At 43.3% G+C, this 27,303-nt stretch overlaps 1 protein-coding gene and 2 long non-coding RNA genes across 3 annotated transcripts in view; 2 read left to right on the top strand and 1 right to left on the bottom strand.

Annotated features, from left to right (window-relative positions):
* The window catches only part of zgc:100868 (uncharacterized protein LOC554458 homolog), a 28,567-nt gene extending 16,357 nt beyond the window's left edge, over positions 1 to 12,210 (top strand). Inside the window, exons 6-10 of the mRNA XM_042081780.1 lie at positions 936 to 1,200; positions 3,706 to 3,880; positions 4,389 to 4,639; positions 5,163 to 5,263; positions 11,685 to 12,210. Coding sequence (XP_041937714.1) covers positions 936 to 1,200; positions 3,706 to 3,880; positions 4,389 to 4,639; positions 5,163 to 5,263; positions 11,685 to 12,044 — 1,152 coding nt within the window. The 3' untranslated portion in view covers positions 12,045 to 12,210. The remainder of the gene's footprint in view (positions 1 to 935; positions 1,201 to 3,705; positions 3,881 to 4,388; positions 4,640 to 5,162; positions 5,264 to 11,684) is intronic.
* A 3,780-nt stretch (positions 12,211 to 15,990) lies between these two features.
* On the top strand, positions 15,991 to 21,421 carry LOC121699573. The gene is made up of 3 exons (XR_006026985.1): positions 15,991 to 16,224; positions 16,694 to 16,776; positions 21,334 to 21,421. It is a non-coding gene; the product is annotated as an uncharacterized LOC121699573 (long non-coding RNA).
* A 3,436-nt stretch (positions 21,422 to 24,857) lies between these two features.
* LOC121699571 lies at positions 24,858 to 25,212 on the bottom strand. Its single transcript, XR_006026983.1, has 3 exons — positions 25,061 to 25,212; positions 24,960 to 25,026; positions 24,858 to 24,915 (listed from the first exon to the last, which is right to left on the bottom strand). It is a non-coding gene; the product is annotated as an uncharacterized LOC121699571 (long non-coding RNA).
* Between the last annotated feature and the right edge of the window lie 2,091 nt (positions 25,213 to 27,303).

The following is a 27,303-nucleotide window of genomic DNA, read 5'->3' on the forward strand; positions in this document are numbered from 1 at the left end:
AGCTCAATGAGTCAACGGCAACCAATTTCAACATCACTCACATAAGACAAAAACAATATATATAACAATACAATGTGGCCCCACACATACACTCTCTCTTTCACACACACACACACAACACCGCACGGTATCGAGGAGTTATCGTTGCAGGCCTGTGTCGTTGCTTGTGCTACAGTGAGGCTACAAACAGACTAGCCGCTTCACTCAGCTGAGCCTGAAAACAAAAAGGGTAACGATACCTCCAACAACGTTAGCTCGCGCCGGCAATGAGGCTCCACAGACCTGAGGCAGTGACAGTACAGCAACGTTAGCTCGCGCTCCACAGACCTGAGGCATAACCGCTATCTGGTTTTCCTTCACCGTTGAACTCACTCATTAACTAGCTTACTTAGCTTGCTAGCAACGCCACTTGTCTTACACACGACTATAGCCCTTAAGTTATGAGACTTTTGTCTGTACACTATTACAAAACAAACGAACTCATTACACACAGTTCCCGAATAGACAACTGGCATACCAAAACAAAATAATCTTTCACATCTGGATCCTTTCACCTAGCCTGACGAGCCAGACCCACATTAAAATGTAGGGTCTGGGCACTCACCGTTCGCAGTGCTCAGTCAGAGGGGCGGGATAATCAGTTGTCTTTCAAATTCCCTCTGCACGCTGATGATTGGCTGTAAGCCAGTCTTAATGTTCTATGGGTTAGCATGCCTACAAATAAACTCTTGAAAGTTATCAACAACTATTCAAATATTGAATGTAGTTTTACATATTTAAGTATTAGCATATTTATGAACTTATCTATTTATCTATTTAACTTTATATCCTAATATTTATTTTCCCTGTGGGTTACACCTGTGTCAGGTGAGCCTGTAACTGGGTTTTTGGCATTATGGGATGGTAACACTAGTCCGTTCTGACCCGTTTCCCAGGGAGACTCTGGTGGTCCGATGGTGAGTAAGCAGAATAACAGCTGGGTCCAGTCCGGCGTCGTGAGCTTCGGTATCGGCTGTGCTCAGGCAGAATTCCCAGGGGTGTACGCACGCGTCTCCCAGTACGAGAGCTGGATCAAGACTCAGATCACCAGTAACCAGCCGGGCTTCGTCACGTTCACCTCCAGTGGGACTGACTCGGACCTTACTACCACCTGTGCTGGTCTGCCTGCCATCACCACCATTGCACCCACCACAGTGGCACGTAAGTAACACCATCACCACCCCAACACACCACCACCACCACCACACACGACCATCAATCGCCATACGTTCCTTACACCATCCACCACCACCACTATAACTACCACCAAGTGGTGCATATGCATATCTAAAGCAGAGTGCCTTTTATGTTAGTGATTTGTCCTTGATTTTTCTTCCTCTACCGGTGGGTACACTACATACTCGAACGGCTTCCTTTTTTTATTTGTGGCTGTGTTTTAGTTGTGTAGTAGTTGTGTAGTAGTTGCGTTTTAGTTGTGTAGTAGTTGTGTAGTAGTTGTGTGGTAGTTGCGTTTTAGTTGTGTAGTAGTTGTGTAGAATTTGTGTTTTAGTTGTGTAGTAGTTGTGTAGTAGGCAAGGCAGCTGTGGCCTACTGGTTAGCGCTTCGGACCTGTTACCGGAGGGTTGCCGGTTCGAACCCCGACCAGTAGGCACGGCTGAAGTACCCTTGAGCAAGGCACCTAACCCCTCACTGCTCCCCGAGCGCCGCTGTTGTAGCAGGCAGCTCACTGCGCCGGGATTAGTGTGTGCTTCACCTCACTGTGTGCTGAGTGTGTTTCACTAATTCACGGATTGGGATAAATGCAGAGACCAAATTTCCCTCACTGGATCAAAAGAGTATATATACTTATACTATACTTTATTTGTTGTTTATTTGTTGTAGTGATGTGATTTATGACCAGAAAGCTGTTTCTTTCCACAGGAAGGGAATGTATGAACAGTCATGAGCAAAACGCAACCTGATTAGCTGGTCGAACGACTTTCAAAAGCCAAGAAGTGACATCCGTCATAAAACCAGACTTGGAGTGAACATGTGAAGCATAGCAGACAAGTCTGACACGTGCTGCTGTGGAAGCAGACCTTCATTAGCACATCGCAGACACACACATGGAGCACAGACAGGTCTGGTGTAGGGTAGACAGGTCTGGTGGAGGGTAGACCGGTCTGGTGGTAGACAGGTCTGGTGGTAGGGTAGATAGGTCTGGTGGTAGACACACGTCTGGTGGTAGAAGTAAAAGTTATAGAATATACTCATTAAGACTCATTACCTAAACTCCACGCAAGAATATACTCATTAAGACTCATTACCCAAACTCCACACTATACTCATTAAGACTCATTACCCAAACTCCACACTAGAATATACTCATTAAGACTCATTACCCAAACAAACTCCACACTATACTCATTAAGGCTCATTACCCAAACTCCACACTAGAATATACTTATTAAGGCTCATTACCCAAACTCCACACTAGAATATACTCATTAACTCATTGAATGCCAAGCTGTTTTTGGAAGCTTTGTCCTAGAGTGCCAGCAATCTAGACCATTGTTGATGATTTTTGTACAGCCACAGCATATTTTGTGTTATAGCTATGAACACATACAATGGCTCGTTTAAAAGGTGAGACTTTAAGATCTCAGTGGGTGCAAACCGTGTATTTCTACACGCCTCTGTTCCTGAGAAATCCCAAGCTAAACAGTGGCTAGTTTTCATCAAAATCGCTGTTTATTTTCTAGAAATGGAGATATAACGTCTTTCATGAAATATGAAGTGTTGCCTGTAAAGGTTCCGGGAAGTGATCAGCGAGACTGCCACCTAGTGATAGACCCACGAAAATGACCTGGTTTTGACCTGACGTGCATGGGTCACTGATTCAACCCAAAACAAGAGTTATGATACAAGAGTTCGGCAACCGAGTTATGATAGAATGTCCAGATAAAATGTCCAGATTGTGCGTTTTCATGAGTTTTCGATCGTCATATATTTCATTTCCATTCATCACAGAGTTCCCAAAATCACATATAAGGTGTGTTAGAGTGTCTAGTTTCGTAATTAAAAAAAAAAGCTAAAAACTTAATATTACGTTTTTGGCACTCAACGCATGGGAAGGAAAAACTTAATATTACGTTTTTGGCACTCAATGAGTTAAGACTCATTACCCAAACAAACTCCACACTATACTCATTAAGACTCATTACCCAAACAAACTCCACACTATACTCATTAAGACTCATTACCCAAACAAACTCCACACTATACTCATTAAGACTCATTACCCAAACTCCACGTTATACTCATTAAGACTCATTACCCAAACAAACTCCACACTATACTCATTAAGACTCATTACCCAAACTCCACACTATAATCATTAAGACTCATTACCCAAACAAACTCCACACTATACTCATTAAGACTCATTACCCAAACTCCACACTATAATCATTAAGACTCATTACCCAAACAAACTCCACACTATAATCATTAAGACTCATTACCCAAACTCCACGCTATACTCATTAAGACTCATTACCCAAACTCCACACTAGAATATACTCATTAACTCATTGTGTACGTGTGTGTGTGTGTGTTTCTGGTGTGTGTGTGTGTGTGTGTGTGTGTGTGTGTGTGTTTCTGCTGTGTGTGTGTGTGTGTGTGTGTGTGTCCCATCTGTGTGTTTGATTATACCTGCCCCCCTAGCGGTGGTATGTGGACAGGCGGCTCTGAACTCGCGTCTGATTGCTGGATCGGACGTGGTGGCGGGGGTGTGGCCCTGGATGGCCAGTCTGCACAGTACGGAACGCGGTGCCCACGTGTGCGGAGGAACTCTGGTCAGTGAGGACCTCGTCCTCACATCAGCCAACTGCTTCTCTAGGTAGGAGTACACACCTTACACACACTCACACACACACACTATAGACATATACGCACACACACACATATACACACACACACAAACCCTGGACCCTCTCGAGATAAAAAGCAAAGCACATATGGTTCATGATTCATTAGAATAGAGTCCATATTTAAATACCTTCACGATCCATTACAATAAAGTTCATATTTAAATACCTTCAATCCATTAGAATTCATATTTAAATACCTTCATGATCCATTAGAGTTCATGTTTAAATACCTTCATGATCCATTAGAATTCATATTTAAATACCTTCATGATCCATTAAAGTTCATATATAAATACCTTCATGATCCATTAGAATTCATATTTAAATACCTTCATGATCCATTAGAATTCATATTTAAATACCTTCATGATCCATTAGAATAGATGGGGTTCTAAGGGTTAAAAACCTTTATGAAACAAATGCACCAGAGCAACATGCAGCCATGTTTGATTGTCTAATTTTTAACTCCTCCCCCAGTTCTCCTTCAGCATCCAATTGGACGGTGTTTCTGGGCCGCCAGAGACAGAACGGCTCCAACCCCAATGAGGTGTCAGTGGGCGTGGCCAACATCACTCTGAGCACCCTATCAGGCGATAACGTAGCCATGCTGCAGTTAACCAGGAAGCCCACCCTCTCCAACTTCATCCAGCCAATCTGTGTGGAGCAGGGCGGGGCCACTATCGCCACGGGAACCACCTGCTGGGTTGCAGGCTGGGGCAACACCACAGGTTAGTGTGTGTGTGTGTGTGTGTGTGTGTGTGTGTGTAAGAGAGAGAGAGAGAGAGAGAGAGAGAGAGAGTGTGTGTGTGTGTGTGTGTGAGAGAGAGAGAACAAGAGTATGTGTGTGAGTGTCTGTGTGTGAGAGAGAGTGTGTGTGGTGTGTGTTTGAGAGAGAGTGTGTGTGTGTGTGTTTGAGAGAGAACAAGAGTATGTGTGTGTGTGTGAGAGAGTGTGTGTGTGTGTGTGTGAGTGTGTGTGAGAGAACAAGAGTGTGTGTGTGTGTGTGACTGAATGTGTTGAGAAGTCAAAGTCGAGGCAATTGGACAATGTATGCATTTATCTCTACCTCTCTTTGACTTTACCATATATCTCTCCCCTCTCTCTCTTCCTCATCCCTCTCTCTTTCTCTCCCTCTCTCTCTTCCTCATCCCTCTCTTTCTTTCTCTCCCCTCTCTCTCTTCCTCATCCCTCTCTTTCTTTCTCTCCCTCTCTCTTCCTCATCCCTCTCTCTCTCTCTCTCCCCCTTTCCAGGTGAGCAGCCTCTTAAGGAAGTGCAGACATCAGTGGTTGCCTGTGGCAACGCATCCTCCTCTGCTGATGACATCTGCACCAACACTGTTCAGATAGAACAGGTGAGGAAAAGGGGACACACACACACATACACACCCACACACACACACACACACACACTTCTCCTCTCTCTCTTTCTCTCTCTCTCTCTCTAACACTCTTCAGGTAGAACATGTTAGGAATTCAATAAATAATGTCTCTCTTCTCTCTCTCTCTCTCTCTCTCTCTATGGTTTCCTGAACATTTGGTGTTCAGCAAACCATATTTGTTTTGATCTGGACATTTGTTTTGGTTCATTGACCTGAGGAATGATCCAATCATGACTAACTTTTAGTGTCTTGGCAGAGATTGACAGATTTCCTTTGAAAATGTTCAGGTTTTTCTTGGTGTTCATGATACCAGGGTCGGACTGGGAACAAAATTCGGCCCTGGCAATTTTCTCCTGGACTGGCCCACTACTGGACCGACGACCCCCCCGACGATTTTTAAAATACAAAAATACACACCAATAAAGTATTTTGATACAAAATACAGAGCCATTTCCTTCAACCCAATAAAATACAAAGGACAAAATACTATTTTGCATTTGAAACACATATTACATGTTTCAGAAATACTACCCATCCCTGGGAACAGGCAGATTACATCTTTATAGTTGGCCATATGATGACATACTTAGGTTAATACTGTATTTCACCAGTTAGGGCACCAAAATGGCCAGCAGCGGCACTGTGTAGCCTATCTTGACATGTCTTTAAGGTTTGGGTTAAAATATACAGGTAGTGGGCTCTCTGTTGATTTTAATAAGTAGGCCTAAGCCTAAAGTTACAGCATTTCTATCAAAATTGACCAGACTTTGACCTTTTGTCTTCTTTAAACAAAATTCTGGCTATGATTGTTCCTTGTATTGCATCATGAGCCATCACTGCACCTATTGCATTCTACTGTAGCCTTAAGCCTAGCTCAGTCATTATGTTGTACCACATCACCCTCCATTAGAAGTGCAATGAGCTGCATTGAGCATAATAAACTGCATTTAGAATTCCAAATCCATATTTCTAGATATTTTGGTAAAAGTAACTTAAAAGTAATACAATAGTAGTGTAATGCCTTACAATTCAGAGACAGTAATATTATAATGTAATGAATTACTTTGAAATGACAGTAATAAGTAATACATAATATATTACGATTTTGAAGTAACTTGCCCAACACTGATTAAACCGCATGTCACTGCTTGACTAAATGAAAAATATAGGCTACTGAACATGCATGGAGATCGTCATAGTTGACAGAAATGATGATTTGTGCCAACATGTTGTAGAAACACAACCACAGTTAGGCCTATTTGGTGCAAATCTTCTACATTGGTTATAGTCAGAGATTCACATTAACTGTAGGCTATCACCACAACTGTATACTAAACGTTTTTGCCCAAGTTTGTGTGCCGTCATCACATTTTGCAAAATTAGGCTACCTTCGTTACTAACCTACCAGTTGATACTTTATACATGCATCGACTTGCGATTGATTGTGCATCTAATGTAACACTCGGTGGAGAGACTTCCACTTTCCAAGTTCCACTTTCACTGTCGTTGTGAGCTAAAAGGCTACTATATGGGAAATACTTTGAAGTTCCTTTTGAGTCCAAACATGAATAGGTTTTCTTTAACCTGTGCTACACTTTTCCACCAAGTTGTGCGAAAATTGTAGGTACCCGGAGTTTTTTTATGTTGACAGACAAACCGCACTACAGTAGCCTACATGGTGCAGTAAATGGAAGCTCTTCGTAGTGCGTGCAACTTACGTCTATAAAAACAATATATTTATGGAATAAAACTAGACACCTCTGATTGCTGTTTACGGTAAACTGCGATGATGTGAACACCAGCCAGCGGAGGGCACTTATACAGCCTAGGCCAGGGGTTTTCAAAGTGGGGGCCGGGGCCCCTGGGGGGCCGCGAGGGGGTGCCAGGGGGGCCTCAGCAAGTTGGAAGGAAAAATAAAAGCAACAAATAAATACATTTGAATTTTTTAAAATATACATATTACTATGAGGGTTGTTATACAATGCCATTATAATAATTTGTCGCATATCTGAACATTATATTTTCAATGATAATGACTGGGAATAATAATAGTAGAGCGATAGCTCTCATATAGCAGAAAGCCGCAAATGCCATTTATGCTCCATCGCGAAGTGCTTGTGGCTAAAATAATTATTAGGATTAGCTTAATGTATTTTTACATTTGCCGTAGTACTGTCGATGGGATTAATAACACATCAAGGGGGTCCTTGGCCAGAACCTAGTGGTATTTGGGGGGCCTTGTCGTGGAAAAGTTTGGGAACCCCTGGCCTAGGCTACCATGCATGGACTCGTAGGCTATATTTCCCCACAAACCAAGCGGCTGCTTGGACAAATCCACTTGAGGGGTGGGGCAGGGGGGCGCGATCGTAACACACACTGAACCTGTCATGAAGAGGCCAAAATTATTGACCTGTCACCCCCTGATCCAAATGGATGCAACTGCATTTATAGGCTAAGCCTAGGTCTATATGACGGGCTGCAAATCGCATAAATAACTTTAAAAAAAAAAAAAATCCCGGAGGTCACCGGCCCACCGGTTGTACAGATTACCAGTCCGAGCCTGCATGATACCATGCACCTTAATTAGGTTCCCAAGGCCTTAGGGAATAAAAACAGCCCCACAATAGCACAGCCCCTCCACCATAATTCTCATTAGGCATGGGGTTCTTTTCAGTGTAGCCATTCTTCTATCTATCTTCATTTCATCCAGGGGCGGAGCCAGACATTTGAAACATTGGGGGCTTAGCCCAGTGTCACACACAGGAAGGCTAGGGGGGTCCGTGGGCATGCACCCCCAGCAGAACATTTTGAAAAATAACCCCTTAAATAATGACTTCTAGTGAATTCTGTGTAAACTAATGGACACATTGAGACTTTAAAAATGTGAGACTCAAGGTATATCTGACTGGTACTTTTGGTCTTTAAAGAGGGCTCTATAGGCATAGCCTATCTGATCAGAAGGCACTTAGTTAATTAAGCGTTTTTTATAAGTTATGGTTTGTATATTATAGGCTAGTATACTATGCTGAGATAACCCTGATGGGATGCTACCTTGTCTCAATACATTTTTACTTTGAACTCTGGCAAAAGTAGCCTTATGGTCAGGTTTAGCACAGCCCCACATTGTAAACCCACTTGTTGTAATGTACAATGGAACACATGAAGCTAAGTTTAATTCTGGGCTTAAAGTTCATTTTTCAAAATGGGGGGGGATTCTCCCCTTCAGTGCTTCACATAGGTGAACTAATTCAGTTGGGGAGGGGGGGATACATTTTACAAACTGAAATCGCATTTTCCTTATATGCCTACAGGCGTCAATGAGAGAACATTACATTACATTACATTTGGCTGACGCATTTTTAGCCAATGTCAACTATATTACAAGGGATTACATTGTCCCCGGAGCAACTTGGGGTTAAGTGCCTTGCTTAAGGGCACAACGGTGGAAGCCGGGAATTGAACCGACAACTTTCAAGCCACTGCACGCTAGCCCAGCTCCTTAACCACTACACTACCACCACCCTACAGGCTACTGCATGCTAGCCCAGCTCCTTAACCACTACACTACCACCACCCTACAGGCTACTGCATGCTAGCCCAGCTCCTTAACCACTACACTACCACCACCCTACAGGCTACTGCATGCTAGCCCAGCTCCTTAACCACTACACTACCACTGCCCTACAGGCTACTGCACGCTAGCCCAGCTCCTTAACCACTACACTACCACCGCCCTACAGGCTACTGCACGCTAGCCCAGCTCCTTAACCGCTACACTACTGCATGCTAGCCCAGTTCCTTAACCGCTACACTACTGCATGCTAGCCCAGTTCCTTATCCACTACACTACTACTGCACGCTAGCCCAGTTCCTTATCCACTACACTACTACTGCATGCTAGCCCAGTTCCTTATCCACTACACTACTACTGCACGCTAGCCCAGCTCCTTAACCACTACACTACCACTGCCCTACAGGCTACTGCACGCTAGCCCAGCTCCTTAACCACTACACTACCACTGCCCTACAGGCTACTGCACGCTAGCCCAGCTCCTTAACCACTACACTACCACCGCCCTACAGGCTACTGCACGCTAGCCCAGCTCCTTAACCACTACACTACCACCACCCTACAGGCTACTGCATGCTAGCCCAGCTCCTTAACCACTACACTACCACTGCCCTACAGGCTACTGCACGCTAGCCCAGCTCCTTAACCACTACACTACCACCGCCCTACAGGCTACTGCACGCTAGCCCAGCTCCTTAACCGCTACACTACTGCATGCTAGCCCAGTTCCTTATCCACTACACTACTACTGCACGCTAGCCCAGTTCCTTATCCACTACACTACTACTGCACGCTAGCCCAGTTCCTTATCCACTACACTACTACTGCACGCTAGCCCAGTTCCTTATCCACTACACTACTACTGCACGCTAGCCCAGTTCCTTATCCACTACACTACTACTGCACGCTAGCCCAGTTCCTTATCCACTACACTACTACTGCACGCTAGCCCAGTTCCTTATCCACTACACTACTACTGCACGCTAGCCCAGTTCCTTATCCTCTACACTAATACTGCACGCTAGCCCAGTTCCTTATCCACTACACTACTACTGCATGCTAGCCCAGTTCCTTATCCACTACACTACTACTGCATGCTAGCCCAGTTCCTTATCCACTACACTACTACTGCACGCTAGCCCAGCTCCTTATCCACTACACTAATACTGCACGCTAGCCCAGTTCCTTATCCACTACACTAATACTGCACGCTAGCCCAGTTCCTTATCCACTACACTACTACTGCATGCTAGCCCAGTTCCACTACACTACTACTGCACGCTAGCCCAGTTCCTTATCCTCTACACTACCACCGCCCCTCAACACTGATTTTGGTTTCGATTTTCTAATTGGAATAAGTCTTTGTGACAACACGTCATGATACATTTGATAATGTTTGATCGTTGTTTTGGTATGAAGGAAGCATCTTTTACGTAATTAATGCGCACTCTAGAAAGTGAAAGTAGCCTAACCTAGGCCTATGCGCTCTGTGTCTGAGCCGCACTCTATGAATACAGTAGGCTACAAGAAACTTTCTGTCTTTCTGAAGTTTATTTTTGTATTCCGGGGTACAGTAGCCTAATTGCCTAATATATTGACAATAGTTTTTCTTACCGGCTTGCTGTTTAAACTGACTGCGCCGCTCTGAACTTTCCTGCCAGGTTTATGACGTAAACCGCTACATCTCGGCTCTGGCATTGCCTAAACTCATCGTGTGGGAAATCAGATTATCTGTCAATAGGCTATTGGGCTTTGAAAATAAGGGATAGCCTATTTGCTCAGTAATAGTAGCCTACATTTTGTAACATTTATAGAGAAACCAAGGGGAAGTTAAATTAGAAACGTTGGAAATTGAAAACACATAGGCTACAAAAAAGATTCGGGGCTTTTGATAAAAGATTCAGGGCTTGAGCCCCCGAAGCCACCCTCTTGCTCCGCCAATGATTTCATCTGACAATAGACCACACTTCCAGACAAAGTCACTGTACCATTCAGTAACTCCTGCTGTTTACATTGGTAATTAAATAACTGGACAGGCTTTTACCTGACATGCCCTCTAAATAATTTATTAGAAATGAGGTCAGTTTTGAAGACTTTTTGAGGGACTTGGTGACCCCAAGATGATACTTTTGTCTGTAACTCTCTAATAGTGGTTCTTATGGAAATCTTTGCCTATCTTACCATCCTCCATACTGTACGTGGGGGCAAGATAACCATGGGTCTTTGTCCAAGTATGTTTGTCACATTTCCAGATGATTAGAACTTTTTAATACTTGTCTTACAAATGTCAACACACTTTCTTTTTTATTTAAATTTAGTGTATTCTCTTGTCTTTCTGATGTTGAAAAATGACTAGAGGATTTAGCCTCTGTGTGACTTTATTTTCATACCATAGTGAAAAAGAAAGTCATGAACTACTTCTGAAAGTTCACAGACACTCTGATTAACTTAAATAAATTGAAATTAGATAGGAAAATGCTTCTGTTAGGGTTTGTTTATAAGATTTTTTCAGGGGTGCCAATAATTGTGAGCAATGTGATTTAGTTAAAAATATGTATTTCTTTATGAGATTTTCCTTTTTCTCAAAATAAATTTGCTTCCCTTCAAGGTTGGATTTTTCCTATTTTTATAGTCAACTTTAGCAGAGGTGCCAATAATTGTGGAGGGTACTGTATCTCTGGCTGCTCTGTGTAAATGAGTGCATTACGTGTATATTTGTTTCTAATGGAATCTTGCTCTGTTGTCAGGGTGATATGGGAGGTCCTCTCATGTGTAAACAGGGGAGTTCATGTTGTGTAACTCTGCTACTCTCTCTGTTGTCAGGGTGATATGGGAGGTCCTCTCATGTGTAAACAGGGGAGTTCATGGTTCCAGCTCTCAGTGGTCACCATCATCTCAAACTCCTCCTCGTCCAACTCCACCTCCAGAGACCTCGGCCAATCAGATCGCACCTCAGTGCAGGTCTTTGGCCGAACAACTCGTTTCAGCACCTTCCTGATGAGTTTCTCTTTCCCCTCAGTCACCATCTCGAGAAACAGCACCAACACCACCACAGCTGCTGCCAACACCACCACAGCTGCTACAGTTGCCACCACCACAGCGTCCAGTGGGGGGCGCCACTCCTGCATGGCCTTCTCCCTCCTCCTCCTCGCACTCACCCCTCTGCTGGCCTCCCAGCCCTAGCCCTCAGGTCAAAGGTCACGACTACCCACAATCCACTGCTGCACCTAGTCCTTCACACCTCTCCCCTTATTACCAGGCAGCATCCCTGTCCTTCACACCTCTCCCATTATTACCAGGCAGCATCCCTGTCCTTCACACCTCTCCAGCATCCCTGTCCTTCACACCTCTCCTCAATGGTCTTTTTCCTCCGTCGTTGCTCAGCTGTTTGAAGGTGAAGTGTCGTCCCACTGAGAAAAGGTCAAAGGTCATGCTCTAACGAAGGGTTGGGTCTACTTGAGCCCTTAATGAAGTAGGAGGATCAGACATTTTGGCTCCTAATTTAAATGGTGCACAAATTCTATAGATTTGTATAATGTTTTGTTCACTTGGATTCTGGAAATGTTACAGAGAAATATGTTAGCCTTTTCTGCATCCAGACCATACAGTTGCATAGATATCAGACTAGAACAATCACTGGCTAACCCACTTTAAACTACTTTAGCAAAGTCCTTGGCTGCAGGTTGTGAGCAACAGGCAAACGCAAGATACAATTGCAGCATACCTGTCAACACTCCCGTTTTTCCCGGGTTCTCCCGTATTTCAAGGTCATCTCCCGGCACCCTCCCGTTTTGTTATTTCTCCCGGAAAACTCCCGTAATTTGCATGGCCATCAAAATTCATTTTAAAATCATTGATCGTAAGTATGGTAAGGTAAAAGCAACGACCGAAATGCAGTGTTGAAACACGTGTATGAAACGTATTATATGCAAACACAGATCCGGTATAAACCCCCCCCGAAAAAAAAAATCTCCCGTTTTTGGAAAGCTAAATGCTGACAGGTATGAATTGCAGTCCAATGAGATGCAGCTTTATTCTCTGCGATCATGCATGTTTAGACAATGTCATGGAACAAATATAAGTTTGCCGACCTAGCGACTCGAACGCCTTCAGCTGCGACGTGTGCCGATGTATAAACAAGACAGCTATGCTATAAAGCTATGCTATTGACGAGATGAAGCCGGCCATATTTAGGCTACTGTGCTCTGCTCAGCTCAAATCTACGCGCTGCAGGCGATTGTCACTTAGAGTAGCCTATTAGAACTGGAATGTCATATCAACAATATGGCCGCGGCGGTGTTTGCGAATAAGCCCTATAGATATATGCACTTGACCTATAGTGACCTATAGATATATGCACTTCAGTAGCCTCTACCGCCAGGACATTACAGAGGACACAGCACTGTCCAGTGTGACATTTATATGCAGGCAGAGGTGGAAAACTCTGAAAGCCTTTTCTTCTCTTCTTCTTTTCGTTTCTTTAATTTACACATGTGATTAAAAACTAAAGAGTACAGGACAGAAGAGAACACAGTTGAATATAATAGACTATGATATATTTATTGCCATTAACAAACGTGAAACAGACTTTCTTTTACAGCCTCCCTGCACAATGCCAAATATGCAATATAAGTATATATACTCTTTTTAATAGCAATAGCTCTATGCAATGCAACAACAAAATGAAAACTGTACAATGTGTTCGTATCTAGATGTGTAGAATGCCAATCATCAGGGATACATTTTGTGACGTAAGCACATTCTGTGATGTAAGCACATTCTGTGATATGATATGATGATGATATGATAGTGATATGTAATGTACAAACTGTAGTTATGGTCATCTGACACAAGTTCTGTCTGTAGGTGACTGCATCTCTCAGGGTCTTCAGGGTCAATGTAAGCACTTTAAACCACAGCACTAATAACTGTTATTTATTGGAATGACGGTGTTTCTGTTTATCATGTGCCATGATCTCTCAGCTGGCATGGGTTTGATTAAATCATTTATACTGTTGGAGAAATCAGTTTATTGGAATTCAATGCTTGAGTGGTTATTGTGGTTATTGAATCACTTCAGAATGACCCAGTCCTACCTGGATAGGCTACATAGCGCTGACATGACATCACCTTCAGGAGACATCAGGCATGCATGGACGACCAGGCTCATAACTGTCATGTTTTGTACAATGAATGACTCAAGGTTGCACAAACACACACACACAGCACGTAATTCAGGTAGGCTGGCATGATTGACAGCTCCTATAACAAGCTCTCTCTGTGCTCAGAATGCCATCGAACCACATTCCCTCCAGGCTTGCTCCAGCCTGTCAACAAGACCATCACACAAGAGCCAGCTAGGGTCACCAAGACCATCACACAAAAGCCAGCTAGGGTCACCAAGACCATCACACAAGAGCCAGCTAGGGTCACCAAGACCATCACACAGACATCAGCTAGCTAGGGTCACCAAGACCATCACACAAGCCAGCTAGGGTCACCAAGACCATCACACAGACATCAGCTAGCTAGGGTCACCAAGACCATCACACAAGAGCCAGCTAGGGTCACCAAGACCATCACACAGACATCAGCTAGCTAGGGTCACCAAGACCATCACACAGACATCAGCTAGCTAGGGTCACCAAGACCATCACACAAAGGCCAGCTAGGGTCACCAAGACATCACACAAGAGCCAGCTAGGGTCACCAAGACCATCACACAGACATCAGCTAAGACCATCACACAAGCCAGCTAGGGTCACCAAGACCATCACACAAGAGCCAGCTAGGGTCACCAAGACCATCACACAAGAGCCAGCTAGGGTCACCAAGATCATCACACAGGGAAGAGCTCTAGCACAAGCCAGCTAGGGTCTTCAAGTTCAATACTTTATTGACATGTCAACATAGTTGATTGGAATTTGTCTTGGTGCCAATCAGGTTGATAGAGATAGATAGATAGATAGATAGATAGATACTTTATTGATCCCCAAGGTTAAAACAGGCAATACATGCATACATACAGTAAGGCACATACAGGACATAAAGGCATTGCCATAGACATCCTCATTCAAACCAGTTTAAAGCTGTGAAGACCTTGCGCTGTTGCAACTTCCCATAAAGTGTCCTTGTGTTGTCTATAAAGTGCATTTGAATAAGGTGCATTTAGTTTACTCTGCCAGGCGCCTGAGCCTAATAGTGGCAGGAAAAGTACTGTTACAAAAGCGGGAACTTTTAATCCTGAGACTTTGAACTCTCTTTCCAGAGGGCAGTAGTTGGAAGAGGGGCCTGGCAGGGTGGGAAGGGTCATCTAGCACTTCCTGTGCTTCATGGCTGGTCCACATGGCGTAGATAGAGGGGTCATCTAGCACTTCCTGTGCTTCATGGCTGGTCCGCATGGCGTAGATAGAGGGGTCATCTAGCACTTCCTGTGCTTCATGGCTGGTCCGCATGGTGTAGATAGAGGCTACAGATGTGATGTGTACCAGTGATGGCGTAAATAGAGGCTACAGATGTAATGTGTACCAGTGATGTGCCATCAGCACCTAGTGTGCTCACTGGATTGGCGAACTCTATACGGAACACTCAGGCCCATTGCTGATTGGCCAACTATATACGGAACACTCAGGCCCATTGCTGATTGGCCTACTGTATACGGGACACTCAGGCCCATTGCTGATTGGCCAACTATATACGGAACACTCAGGCCCATTGCTGATTGGCCTACTGTATACGGAACACTCACTCAGGCCCATTGCTGATTGGCCTACTGTATACGGGACACTCAGGCCCATTGCTGATTGGCCTACTGTATACGGGACACTCAGGCCCATTGCTGATTGAAGTTACATGATGTTATGTGCGCCCTACTGACAATAGCAGGTTAATGAAATATCAAAACACCACACACACACAGTCAAATCGGGGGGGGGGGATTAGTTATTTAATTAATGTTCAATAAGCTAGGCAAGAAACAAATACAGTTATGTTGTCAAAGTGCACCTACGAAAATAGATAATCATTTAAAAACTCACGGACACATAAATAATTATTTCTGTCTAGCATTTCATCTTAGCGGCTGATGCCGACTAGTGGCCAAAACAGCTCAAACCCATTATTTTACTGTCTATGATCAAACCGCACGTCTTGTTAAGTTTGTCCTACGGTCTTAACCGTAGTTCATGTTGCTATGACAATTCCATACTGGCTTGGGCAAGAACAGGGAGCTAACAGTTATCGTACCTCAGCTAGAAAACCTTCTGGTCTAATAAGGCAGTTGCTAATGCGCGATAGGCCTACTTCAGTTTTAGCGTGAGCATAATTTCATTACGGCGAATTGTAACCTTACTCTCCATCTCAGGTAAATGACGCTAGTGTTTACGTTAACGTTAGTCTACTTGACAGCAAAACTTCCGAAGATAGCTCTAACGTTAACGTTACCGCTAGCTATCACTGACGTAACAGGATGGGAACTGTTAGCTGCTATTGTATTTATCGCTAGAAAACTGTTTTCATTACGCAGTTCCCTTGCGCTGACGTTAACGTTAACTTTACTGTCTGTGTGTGTGTTGAACTGGCCATTGCACTGCATGCATCCATCCACCGTCCACGTTGTTGCCATTGGTTTACGTTAACGTTTAAAGTTACCGCTAACCTTAACGTCATTCTAACTAACTAGCATTATTAAGTAAGTTTGCTGTCGCTAACTGTTATCAGCTGGTAGAATACCTTGCAAGTTGCTTAGTTAAGATAACGTTGTTCCTGCAGTTAAAAAAATGGACAAGATAGGATAGCATCACCATCACTCACTGACTGCGTTTCTCTGCCAGACACTGGGAACCGTAATGGTAGAGAAATGACGCCCATTACCTTGAGACTTGAAGAGTTTTGGGGTAAATTTAGCTAAATGATGGTGAGTCGTTTTACATGACATCTTCGTTGTGTGTTCACTTTGTTTTCTCCCCCCCCCCTGTGTTCATCATATCCTATCCTATCCTATCCTCGTTAAAGGAAAATTCCGGTTTTTAGCACTTTAAGGCCCTTTTCTGGTTTGTTTTGGATGAACTAGAGTGGTGGACACCGAAATTTTGACGATTGGTCCTGTCTCAACTTTTCTGACTCGTTTTGAATCGCCTTTGACTTCTCAGGGTGGCTGGCAATGGGCTCATACTGTAGTAGGCTACTTAAACATGTCCTAAAACAACCCTTAACGTTCGTTTTCAAAACTGTGCAAAAGAAAAGTCGAGACAGGACCAATCGTCAAAATTTCGATGTCCACCACCCTAGTTCTTCCAAAACAAACCAGAAAAGGGCCTTAAAGTGCTAAAAACCGGAATTTTCCTTTAATGTTAGTGTAAACGTCACACTTCCAATCTGAGGATAGTTTATTCTGTGGAGTTGTCTGTGGAGATTCCATCTTAAAGCAACACCAAAGAGTTTTTTGTACCTTAAAATAATGTTTCCAAAATCGTTTCAGTGGTTCATCAACTTGTAACAGGGTGAACGGCACTTCTGCATTCGCTTTGTGGCCCTCTATCGGCTATAACCGCACTATGTAAGTTTGCCAGATCGGGTAGCGGATCTGTAGTTCGATGGAATGAGACATAAGAAACTACAAATTTGACTTGCATCTGATGTCGCAATACATCGTACTTTCATAAATCGTGCAACATATTCTACCTTGTCTGTGGACATCGTTATTTGCAAAGCCGGTGCTGGATAAACAAATTGCATGCGTGCGACAGAGGGAAAGTTCTTTGGTGTTGCTTTAAAGGAGAATTCCGGTGTGATATTGACCTAAAGTGTGTTGAAACATGATACCGAGTGTGAACGTATGTCTCATAGCTCACCTCGGCTTGTCCCCTGCACTAATCTGGCGCTAGTTAGTAGAGCCCGACCGATTTATCGGCGGGCCGATATTATCGGCCGATATTAGGCATTTTCCAAACTATCGGTATCGGCATTTATAATGGCCGATAAATGAATATTTTAAAAATAAAATAAAAACGGACGAAACACCCTTCAACCATGTCATGAGTGTTGGCGTTGGCACTCTACACCCTCCCTGCTGTGTATAACGCGCCACACATCCTGCAGCCTGCTGATCCAGCCAGAGTCCGGTAGAGAGAACCAGTTATCCGCGAGTGAGATCATCAGTGAAGTGTGTTCATGGTGATTTGGTCACGAGACATACATTGCTTGAAATAACAATTAAAAGAACATCCCCATCAGTTCTCTTAACTCAAATAAGCATGACAAAATTCGTGAAAACAATGTCCAGTTTTGCTGCTGTTAAATAAGCCGAGAGTGAAGCGGAATTAGCTAGTAATTACGTTACGTTGTTACAGTGTAGGTGACTGTCTGTCTATTTAACTTTTGACAATGTGACTGAAGATGTCTTTCTTTAATAGCGTGACAGTTATAGCAGTGAGCCGTATCATCTCTCCCCGGCCTGTTATTTTGAAAGCGTATGTTTTACCATTTGCAGTATGACGTTATCCATTGCTAAATTAGGGCTCATAATAGACTAGCTAACCACAAAGCTAGCTAATGCCATGTATATCAGTGGAAGACCGCTAACGTTAACATTAATCAGCTTGGAAACCACAACGAACTTATTCTGCCTAAATAAAGTAATGATTACTGTATTTATAACTAGTATATCTGTAGTTACAGTCCCTGCATTGTAAAATGTAAGTTAGACGTGCGAGGAGTGAACATTTAGATATAGAGAAAAAGTATCAAACGTAGTTTGTGCAAAACGTAGCATGTGCATAAAAGTTAGCTTTTTTCTTTTACACATGTGTGAAATCCAATGACGCCAAGTGTGCATTTCAGACTGTCGTTCAGTGCGCAGCATTAACGAGTTACATAATGGATTTAGATCACTAAATAGTAGGTTTTAGAAGGCAGGCAGCAACTGATGATTGAAAATGGTTTGATGTAGCTTGATGGAAATAATTTTAAAAGTGCAGGTAAAGGGATAAGCAAGCTGACATTGTAATTATAAGGTAGCTTATAAGGCATTAGGGACTAATTATTACACACTCAAACATTTAGGAGTGACCTTTATCTTGTTTAATGATAATACAAATGATGATGATAGTAATAATGTCATCATTATTTTTTGTAATTATTAAGTCTTAGTTCAAAGTTATATTTATGAAGCTTACTGGTAACTTTGATTTGGTTGTTGTTGTTATTATGTTTTTGTTCAAAAGACTAAGTTTCATATCTTATTTAAAGGTAAACTAAGTTTCATATATTATTTAAAGGTAAACTAAGTTTCATATATACTCTTTCAGACACAGAATAAATCATTTATTTTGGCCGTTAAAGGTTTCATATCTTATTTAAAGGTAAACTAAGTTTCATATATTGTTTAAAGGTAAACTTTGCAGGATTGGCCATTTCCGCTACCGTTTTCTCGGTTTTTGCTTCTTTTTCGCTGGCTCTGTCATGACGAATGTCTGAGAAACTCCATCGCTACCTTTTTCTAGCCGGTGCCTGGCGTGTATGTGTATTGGAATGCAGTAAAGCAATTTGTTACACTCGTTATACTTCCTGACGCTGAGGCCGTCGGCCTGGCCCACAGTTGCAAGGGTGGTTTTTCCGCTCACAGGCGCTAGGGGGAAGCGAGACGGCCACCATTCAACCCAAAAAAAGACATATAACCATTCCAATGACTCTGAAGCTGTTAAATGACGGTAAATTAAGCTAAAAAACTTGCATATCAAGCTAAAAAACCTGCATAGTGTACCTTTAAAAATAAACAGGTTTGTTCTTGAAATGCATTATCATATTATTTTAGTCAATACTCATAAATAACTACAAATAACTAATGTTAGGGAAATCTGTTAATGTTTTGTTGCGCGTTTCTGAAAAAAATATCCGCCGATATATCGGATTTTTAAATCAGCATATTTGTATCGGTATCGGCCTTCAAAATCCTTTATCGGTCGGGCTCTACTAGTTAGCCAATGCTACCAACAGTGTTTCGTTGCGGTGCCTCGGGCATCGGCCTAGCCATGCAAATAAATCACTGTTTTACACCATTTACGAGGCTCAAAGTAGCTCCATACTTCATTGGTAGACTCTATACTTCATTGGTAGACTTAAAGCGAGACATGGAGAACTTTGACAAAACACTGGTAGTTTATTTACAAGACGATTTATACAGACAGTACCAAAAATAATTCAGTGGAAATGCATGGATTCTGTTGCTTCCAGTAGCAGCAACTGGAATCCATACATTTCCACTTATAATACCTGTTCGTTAGTACTCGTCGCTCGACTTATTGTGACTAAATTCAAGATGGCGTTGAACGGTAAAATTCCTTAAGGTACTGTCTGTATAAATCGTCTTGTAAATTAACTACCAGTGCTTTTTCAAAGTTCTCCATGTCTCGTTTTAAATGTCAAGGCCCTCGGAAGTCTACCAATGAAGTATGGAGCTACTTTGAGCCTCGTAAATGGTGTAAAACAGTGATTTATTTGCATGGCTAGGCCGATGCCCGAGGCACCGCAACGAAACACTGTTGGTAGCATTGGCTAACTAGCGCCAGATTTCTGAGTGCAGGGGACAAGCCGAGGTGAGCTATGAGACATACATTCACACTCGGTATCATGTTTCAACACACTTTAGGTCAAAATCACACCGGAATTATCCTTTAACGTTAATTACAGCTGTAACAGGGGTCGGTTTTACGATAGGTGCAGGTGAACTGTTTGCTGCCATTAGCTCCCAATCCCCTCCGTTTCGACTGTATTTGAAGGCTTGGATGTGTAGGCTAGACCCATGTAGACCTGTTCTACTGTGTTGGGGCAATGTTACCCCCGATCCCCCGCCTGTGTGTGTGCCTGTGTGTGTGTGTGTGTGTGTGTGTGTGTGTGTGGTTTCCCCTCCCGGACCTGCTATCTACCTCGCTGTTCCTCCCGCTAGGTGATCCCTGTGTGGGCCCTCTCTCTCCCTCTCCCTGCGGTCCTCCTTGTAGCCGTGTGTGCTTACATGCTCGTCCTCTGGGTGGCACTGTGGAGCCGACACTGCTTCAAGGTATTTCTGCTTGGTCATGCACACTAACTGAGATCATGCTGGACTCCACTTGATCTGACATCTGATATACTGATATATAGAATAATATTTACATTTATTATATACATACCGCTACATATACATATCACATAAAGGCTTCTTGTACAAAAATAATTGTTTTGGGGCATTAAAGATTTATTTTTTTATTGTTGTTGTTAATGTAGTGTTTTGCCTTACCCAAACTGGTCAGAATAAAAAGACTCATGGGCAGGGCACATGCTAAACTGCCTAGTGTAACTGTGAGAAGCACACACACACACACACACTAGTGAATATGCAGTAGTGCAGGTCTGCTCATCAGCAGCGCATCTCCTCAACCGTTACCCTGTGCTGTTCTTCCACCCTCACACACACACACACACACACACACACACACAGGTTGAGTGTGGGCCGGACTGCTGTAGCTGCTGTGGGAGTGTGTCGGTGTGTGACTACTGCATGCTGTGTGCCGAGACCTGGAACTGCACCGTGCCATCCCTCCGCATGTGTCTGGACGCCTCCTGCCCCGCCCCGGCCTGCCCCCAGTGCTCCTGCCCCCAGTGCTCCTGCCCCGACCCCTCCTGCCCCCAGTGCTCGCCTCCCTCTGTGAGTAACACACACACACACACTACCCGTGGCTACCTGACCCGAGCCCGACAAATATTTAGAAATTATACTTGGGCATCCGTAATCTGGAAAAGAAAGGACGCAGACCTCCTCCAAGTGTATTGAGTCATTTGTGTTGAATTTGGTGCACTTTTGTAGTGTGCAGGTCAATTCTGGGTTCTAAACTTCCTACATAATTAAAACATTTTATTGTCAGTAAAATAGTGGTCAGTGTTGAAATGACTGCATGCAAATCACTGAATGCTATGCAGAGGGGCCTGATCTTTAGATTATCTGATAGGCTACCCTAGGCCTTCCCGTGTTTATCAGTCCCTCCAGGAATTCGCGATGTTGTGATCGCAACAATTAACGCAAATTCAGCAAATCCTCGTGAATTCTGGGCGACCTCGCAATTTTGTCCAAACACTGCAACTTTTTCGCAAATTTGACCAATCATCATGGTTTCTCCGTGAAATTTCACCTACCACAACAGCCCCTCGCGCAGAATATTGACTCAGATGCCACACTCACTTCTGCAGACACTAGAGACAGCCCTATAACTCGCTCCTCTGCAGTTTTGATGACAATAAATAGAAGGCTAACGTTAATGATCTACTTTACTTGCATCTGTCATCTCAACCTAGTGTTGCTAACCTGCCTAAGCTATGAAAGTAAGTTAATTAAGGTAAGTTAATTAAGGCCTACTTTGGCAAACCCATTGGCAAACGTTTACACCTGGAGATGTCCTTTTAGCTCGTGTCATGTTTGCTAGCTTGTGGGCTCAGTTTGTGTAGTGCAATGCTACCAAAATCATAGAAATTACATTGTAAGACATTTACCTCTTCTATGATCCAAGAATGATTTCATACGAGTTATTTTTTAACATTTATTTTAACTAATGACATAGAAAACATCCCGAATTCTATCCACATATCGTAATGCACTATGCAAAAAGTTATTTCCAGTCGTAGCCGAACACAGTGAGATGCAAGCGTTCCAATCCAGTTAGATATTACGCTACTCTCACGTCCTTAAAGTGGCAGGCAGTCAATTAGACTTACACACCACCAATGTAATAACATTAAAGAAAAGTGTAGTCTAATAGTTTAAATCAATATGAAATTACTAGATACTTAGTTGGCTATTAGTAATTATGCAAGTCACAGAATATGAATTATTAAAGATATGAACTTAATATGAATTACAACATATATGAATGTATTGAAACATATGACATTATGCCATCTTTATTTATCCTTTTTAATAAGCATCAAGATGATCAGTATAATTTTGGTCTTACTAACCTTAATTACCCTCAATTAAAAAATAATAATAATAAAAAAAAATCGCAACTATTTTTGCAATTTTCACTTCCCCTCGCAATTTCTTCGCAAAAAAAACAGCTAAAAACACCGCAACTTCCATCGCAATTTTTTAGAAAAGTTGTCGCGAAATCAGGCATTTTAGATCGCAACAATCTCAAAAAATCCTCGCGAAATCCTGGAGGGACCGGTTTATGGGATTTCTTATGACAGTTGCAAAGGGGAAAAGGTGAAGATAGTCTTCTTTGCTCCCAGTGCACAAGTAGGCTAGGCTACGACGTTCCAACCAGGTCTTTGTCAGATAGGCCTACACCATTACCTGTTGCAAATCTGTGTAGGCTACATTACATCTATTTCTTTGATAACATCATTTGCTACCACGTAACAATAAGCTGCTATTATTATTAGGACTCAACACGCTTCAGTAGTATTATATGGTGTGGGCTTTAATTAGAGCATTTCAGGTAGCATATCCTACATCTGGGCAATAATTATTGAACAAATTGCAGTCTACATGCCATGACAAACATAACCAGTAGTACTGACCGACTATTAAACAGATCGTTTGCAAGGTAATGTTATACTAGCGTGAACATTGCATTTTCATCATGTTACACTATAATCAGTCGTTATGTCTTGTTAAAATTCACTGATGAAGGAAGGTTTGCTTTATCCCAGACTCGTTTCAGTTAAGCTGGACTAAAACTGAAGAGATTAACTTGGCACTATAATCATGTAGTGCTGTTTTTTCTATAGCCTAGTCATTCTTTGAACTCTTTAAAAATGTTGGGATATGTTTGCGAGGTGCTTAGCTAAGTTCTATGCGTAGCCTACTACTTATGAATGACAAACATATTTTACAAACGGGCCTCTGTATCTGATGGCTTGCCTTCACTATCCGCAATGTATCCGAAATAGGCCTAGTTCCAGATTTCACTTCACCTATCCACAAGCCGAGGACTGTCGGCAAAGAACTATGTTGACGTTGCTGCACTCACTCAGTGCTGCCTGCTTGACACGTCCACTTGCCTAGATGCAAGAAGCATGGAGAGTGGGAGCAGTCCACACAGACACAGAACGTTATTATTTTAATAAAGTATCGATTCTAAAAACGTTGGAAATTGCATCATTTTTTGCGTGAAGGCATCGTGATACCTTTCTAGTATAAATACACCATGCAACACTAGCCCACACACAGCTGATCAATTGATATCTTACTAAGTTTGTCGGTGAGTTTGTCCTCTCTTTCAATCCTATAGTGGCCCTGCGGGAACATGGATTTAAGCTGCACCTGCCAGCGGCCTCAGTGCGACATGATCAACTGCTTTTGCTTTGAGATCCGCTTCAGATGACCCAACACCAACCGCCTGCTTCGAGATCCGCTTCAGATGACCCAACACCAACCGCCTGCTTCGAGATCCGCTTCAGATGACCCAACACCAACCGTCTGCTTCGAGATCCGCTTCAGCTTCAGCTGACCCAACACCAACCGTCTGCTTCGAGATCCGCTTCAGATGACCCAACACCAACCGTCTGCTTCGAGATCCGCTTCAGATGACCCAACACCAACCGTCTGCTTCGAGATCCGCTTCAGCTTCAGCTGACCCAACACCAACCGTCTGCTTCGAGATCCGCTTCAGCTTCAGCTGACCCAACACCAACCGTCTGCTTCGAGATCCGCTTCAGATGACCCAACACCAACCGTCTGCTTCGAGATCCGCTTCAGCTTCAGCTGACCCAACACCAACCGTCTGCTTCGAGATCCGCTTCAGATGACCCAACACCAACCGTCTGCTTCGAGATCCGCTTCAGCTTCAGCTGACCCAACACCAACCATCTGCTTCGAGAGCCATCTGCTTCAAGATTTTTATTCCAAACAAAAGGATTCCAAACAAAAGGAGATTTTTATTCCAAACAAAAGGATTCCAAACAAAAGGAGATTTTTATTCCAAACACTGCAACTCCCAAACTATACAGGCTGTCCGGAAAGAAAAAGATGCAGTCTGCAGTCAAATGACACTCCAGGTACCAGCTGATCACAGCTAGCATAGACCTGCCCCAGAACTAGCATAGACCTGGCCCAGAACTAGCATAGACCTGGCCCAGAACTAGCATAGAAACAGGCATAGACCTGGCCTACAGCTGCCCCAGAACTAGCATAGACCTGGCCCAGAACTAGCATAGAAACAGGCATAGACCTGGCCTACAGCTGCCCCAGAACTAGCATAGACCTGGCCCAGAACTAGCATAGAAACAGGCATAGACCTGGCCTACAGCTGCCCCAGAACTAGCATAGACCAGAACTAGCATAGGCCTGCCCCAGAACTAGCATAGGCCTGGCCTATAGATGCCCCAGAACTAGCTAGCATAGGCCTGGTCAGTGTGTTGCTGTGGGCAGGGTGGGCATAGGCCTGGTCAGTGTGTTGCTGTGTGGGCAGGGTGGGCATAGGCCTGGTCAGTGTGTTGCTGTGTGGACAGGGTGGGCATAGGCCTGGTCAGTGTGTTGCTGTGTGGGCAGGGTGGGCATAGGCCTGGTCAGTGTGTTGCTGTGGGCAGGGTGGGCATAGGCCTGGTCAGTGTGTAGTGCTGGGTGGGCTTTTTTTATACAGTCTGTAACTTTGCATCCTGTGGTGTTAAAAGTAAGCACTTTTTAATAGAAATACTTCCATTGAATTTTCATTCTTTTATAATTAAATAAGACCTGTGTGTATCTTTATGTGTCTGTGTGTGCGTATATATGTGCGTGTGTGTAAATGTAAATCAGGTTTCTCGGCCAAGTGTACTTGTGTATACAAGGAATTTGGTCTCTGCATTTATCCCATCTGTGAATCAGTGAACACACAGTGAGGTGAAGCACACATTAATCCCGGCGCAGTGAGCTGCCTGCATCAACAGCGGCGCTCGGGGAGCAGTGAGGGGTTAGGTGCCTTGCTCAAGGCCACTTTATCCGTGGATGTGGGCTTGGGAGAGCAGTGCTCAACCACTTCCCCCACCCACATTTTTCCTACTGGTCGGGGATCAAACCGGCAACCCTTCAGTTACAAGCTTGAAGCCCTGCAGTAGGCCACAGCTGCCCGTGTGTGTGTGTGTGTGCGTGCGTTCGTGTGCGTGTGTGTGTTGCTGGTGATGTAGTGTTTACTGTGTACAGGAGCATGGAGGTGTTGGGTCTAATTCCCAGGCAAACTGAGCTCTGTAGCCTCACCCCTGTGTGTGTGTGTGTGTGTAAGTGTGTGTGTGTGTGCAGGGCTCTAGAGTGCGCCCATTTCACTCGCACACGCAGAAAAAGTGGAAAGTTAGACTAGCCAGCCAAGATGCAAAGATTGAAGAAATTAGTTCTTCTATCCACCGAATTCATCGGATATAGGAGGAACAGGATGAGATTCTGAGAATGCAGTGAGAGAAGGAAAGGTAACCTAACATGCCTTTTAGCCCAGTTGACGTATTGGCTGCAATATGCAAAATATAGCTGTAGCGAACCGGCACAAAAGTAGCTTCCCGTAATACTCCCATTTTATTCAAGGGTAGAACGCTACTGACAACTCCAGGCTTCCACGCATGCTTGTTTGTTTACACCTAATACAAGCTGAAGTGCAAAACGAAAGTAGGCCTAACGTTTGCCTACTGCCCCCATTAATGCAGATATTTCAAATAAAAAGTAAAAGTATAAAATATATATATATCCTTGATTAGCCTATGTTGGGTTTTGTGGAAGAGAAAATGGACTGTTTTAGTAGTAGTATTAGGCAGTATGCAGTCAGATAGGTCACCATGGGCATATTTGGATTAGCTACAGATGGATTCACAAATAAATAAATTAGCCTACATTTGCCAGGATACTTGATATACAGGCTAAATGCAAATATGGCAATGTATTATACTATTTTACATTAACAAAATGTAGGAAAATAGAACAGACTGAAAATAATGTAGGCACTGATCTTTAAAATCCTATTTCCTGTAGCCTAAATGTTGTCAGTCATTCTTAATATTCGCAATTGGTGCACTGGCATGTTTAAGTGTTAGCTGCAGTGTAATGTTAGATTATGTTTAAGTTAAGTACAGAACTGACTGTGCGCCCAAATTTTTGTCTGTGCTCTTAAATTTTTTAACTTGGGCGCACAAGTGCTCCTGGAAAAAAATGTTAGTGTAGAGCCCTGTGGGGTATACTACGAAACACGTTAGACATATCTAGGCTATTTAGACATATCGAGGCTTGACAAAGCCTTGACTCCGGGGTATACGTTAAGTGATACTACGATAGCAGTTATGTGAAATATTTGTCAAACTAGGCTTTCAGCTCAGATCTGTGCGCGTTCTCGGTGTTGGGATGACGTTGGCCAATCGTGAAACGTGGAGACGCACAAGACCGCCTCTATTTAAAAACAATTACTTCCGCATTCATGAGCGATAGCTTAATCTACACTGCGGTAATTTTTTGTGT

This window comes from Alosa sapidissima, chromosome 24 (assembly GCF_018492685.1).
Source record: "Alosa sapidissima isolate fAloSap1 chromosome 24, fAloSap1.pri, whole genome shotgun sequence".
Classification (NCBI taxonomy): Eukaryota; Metazoa; Chordata; class Actinopteri; order Clupeiformes; family Clupeidae; genus Alosa; species Alosa sapidissima.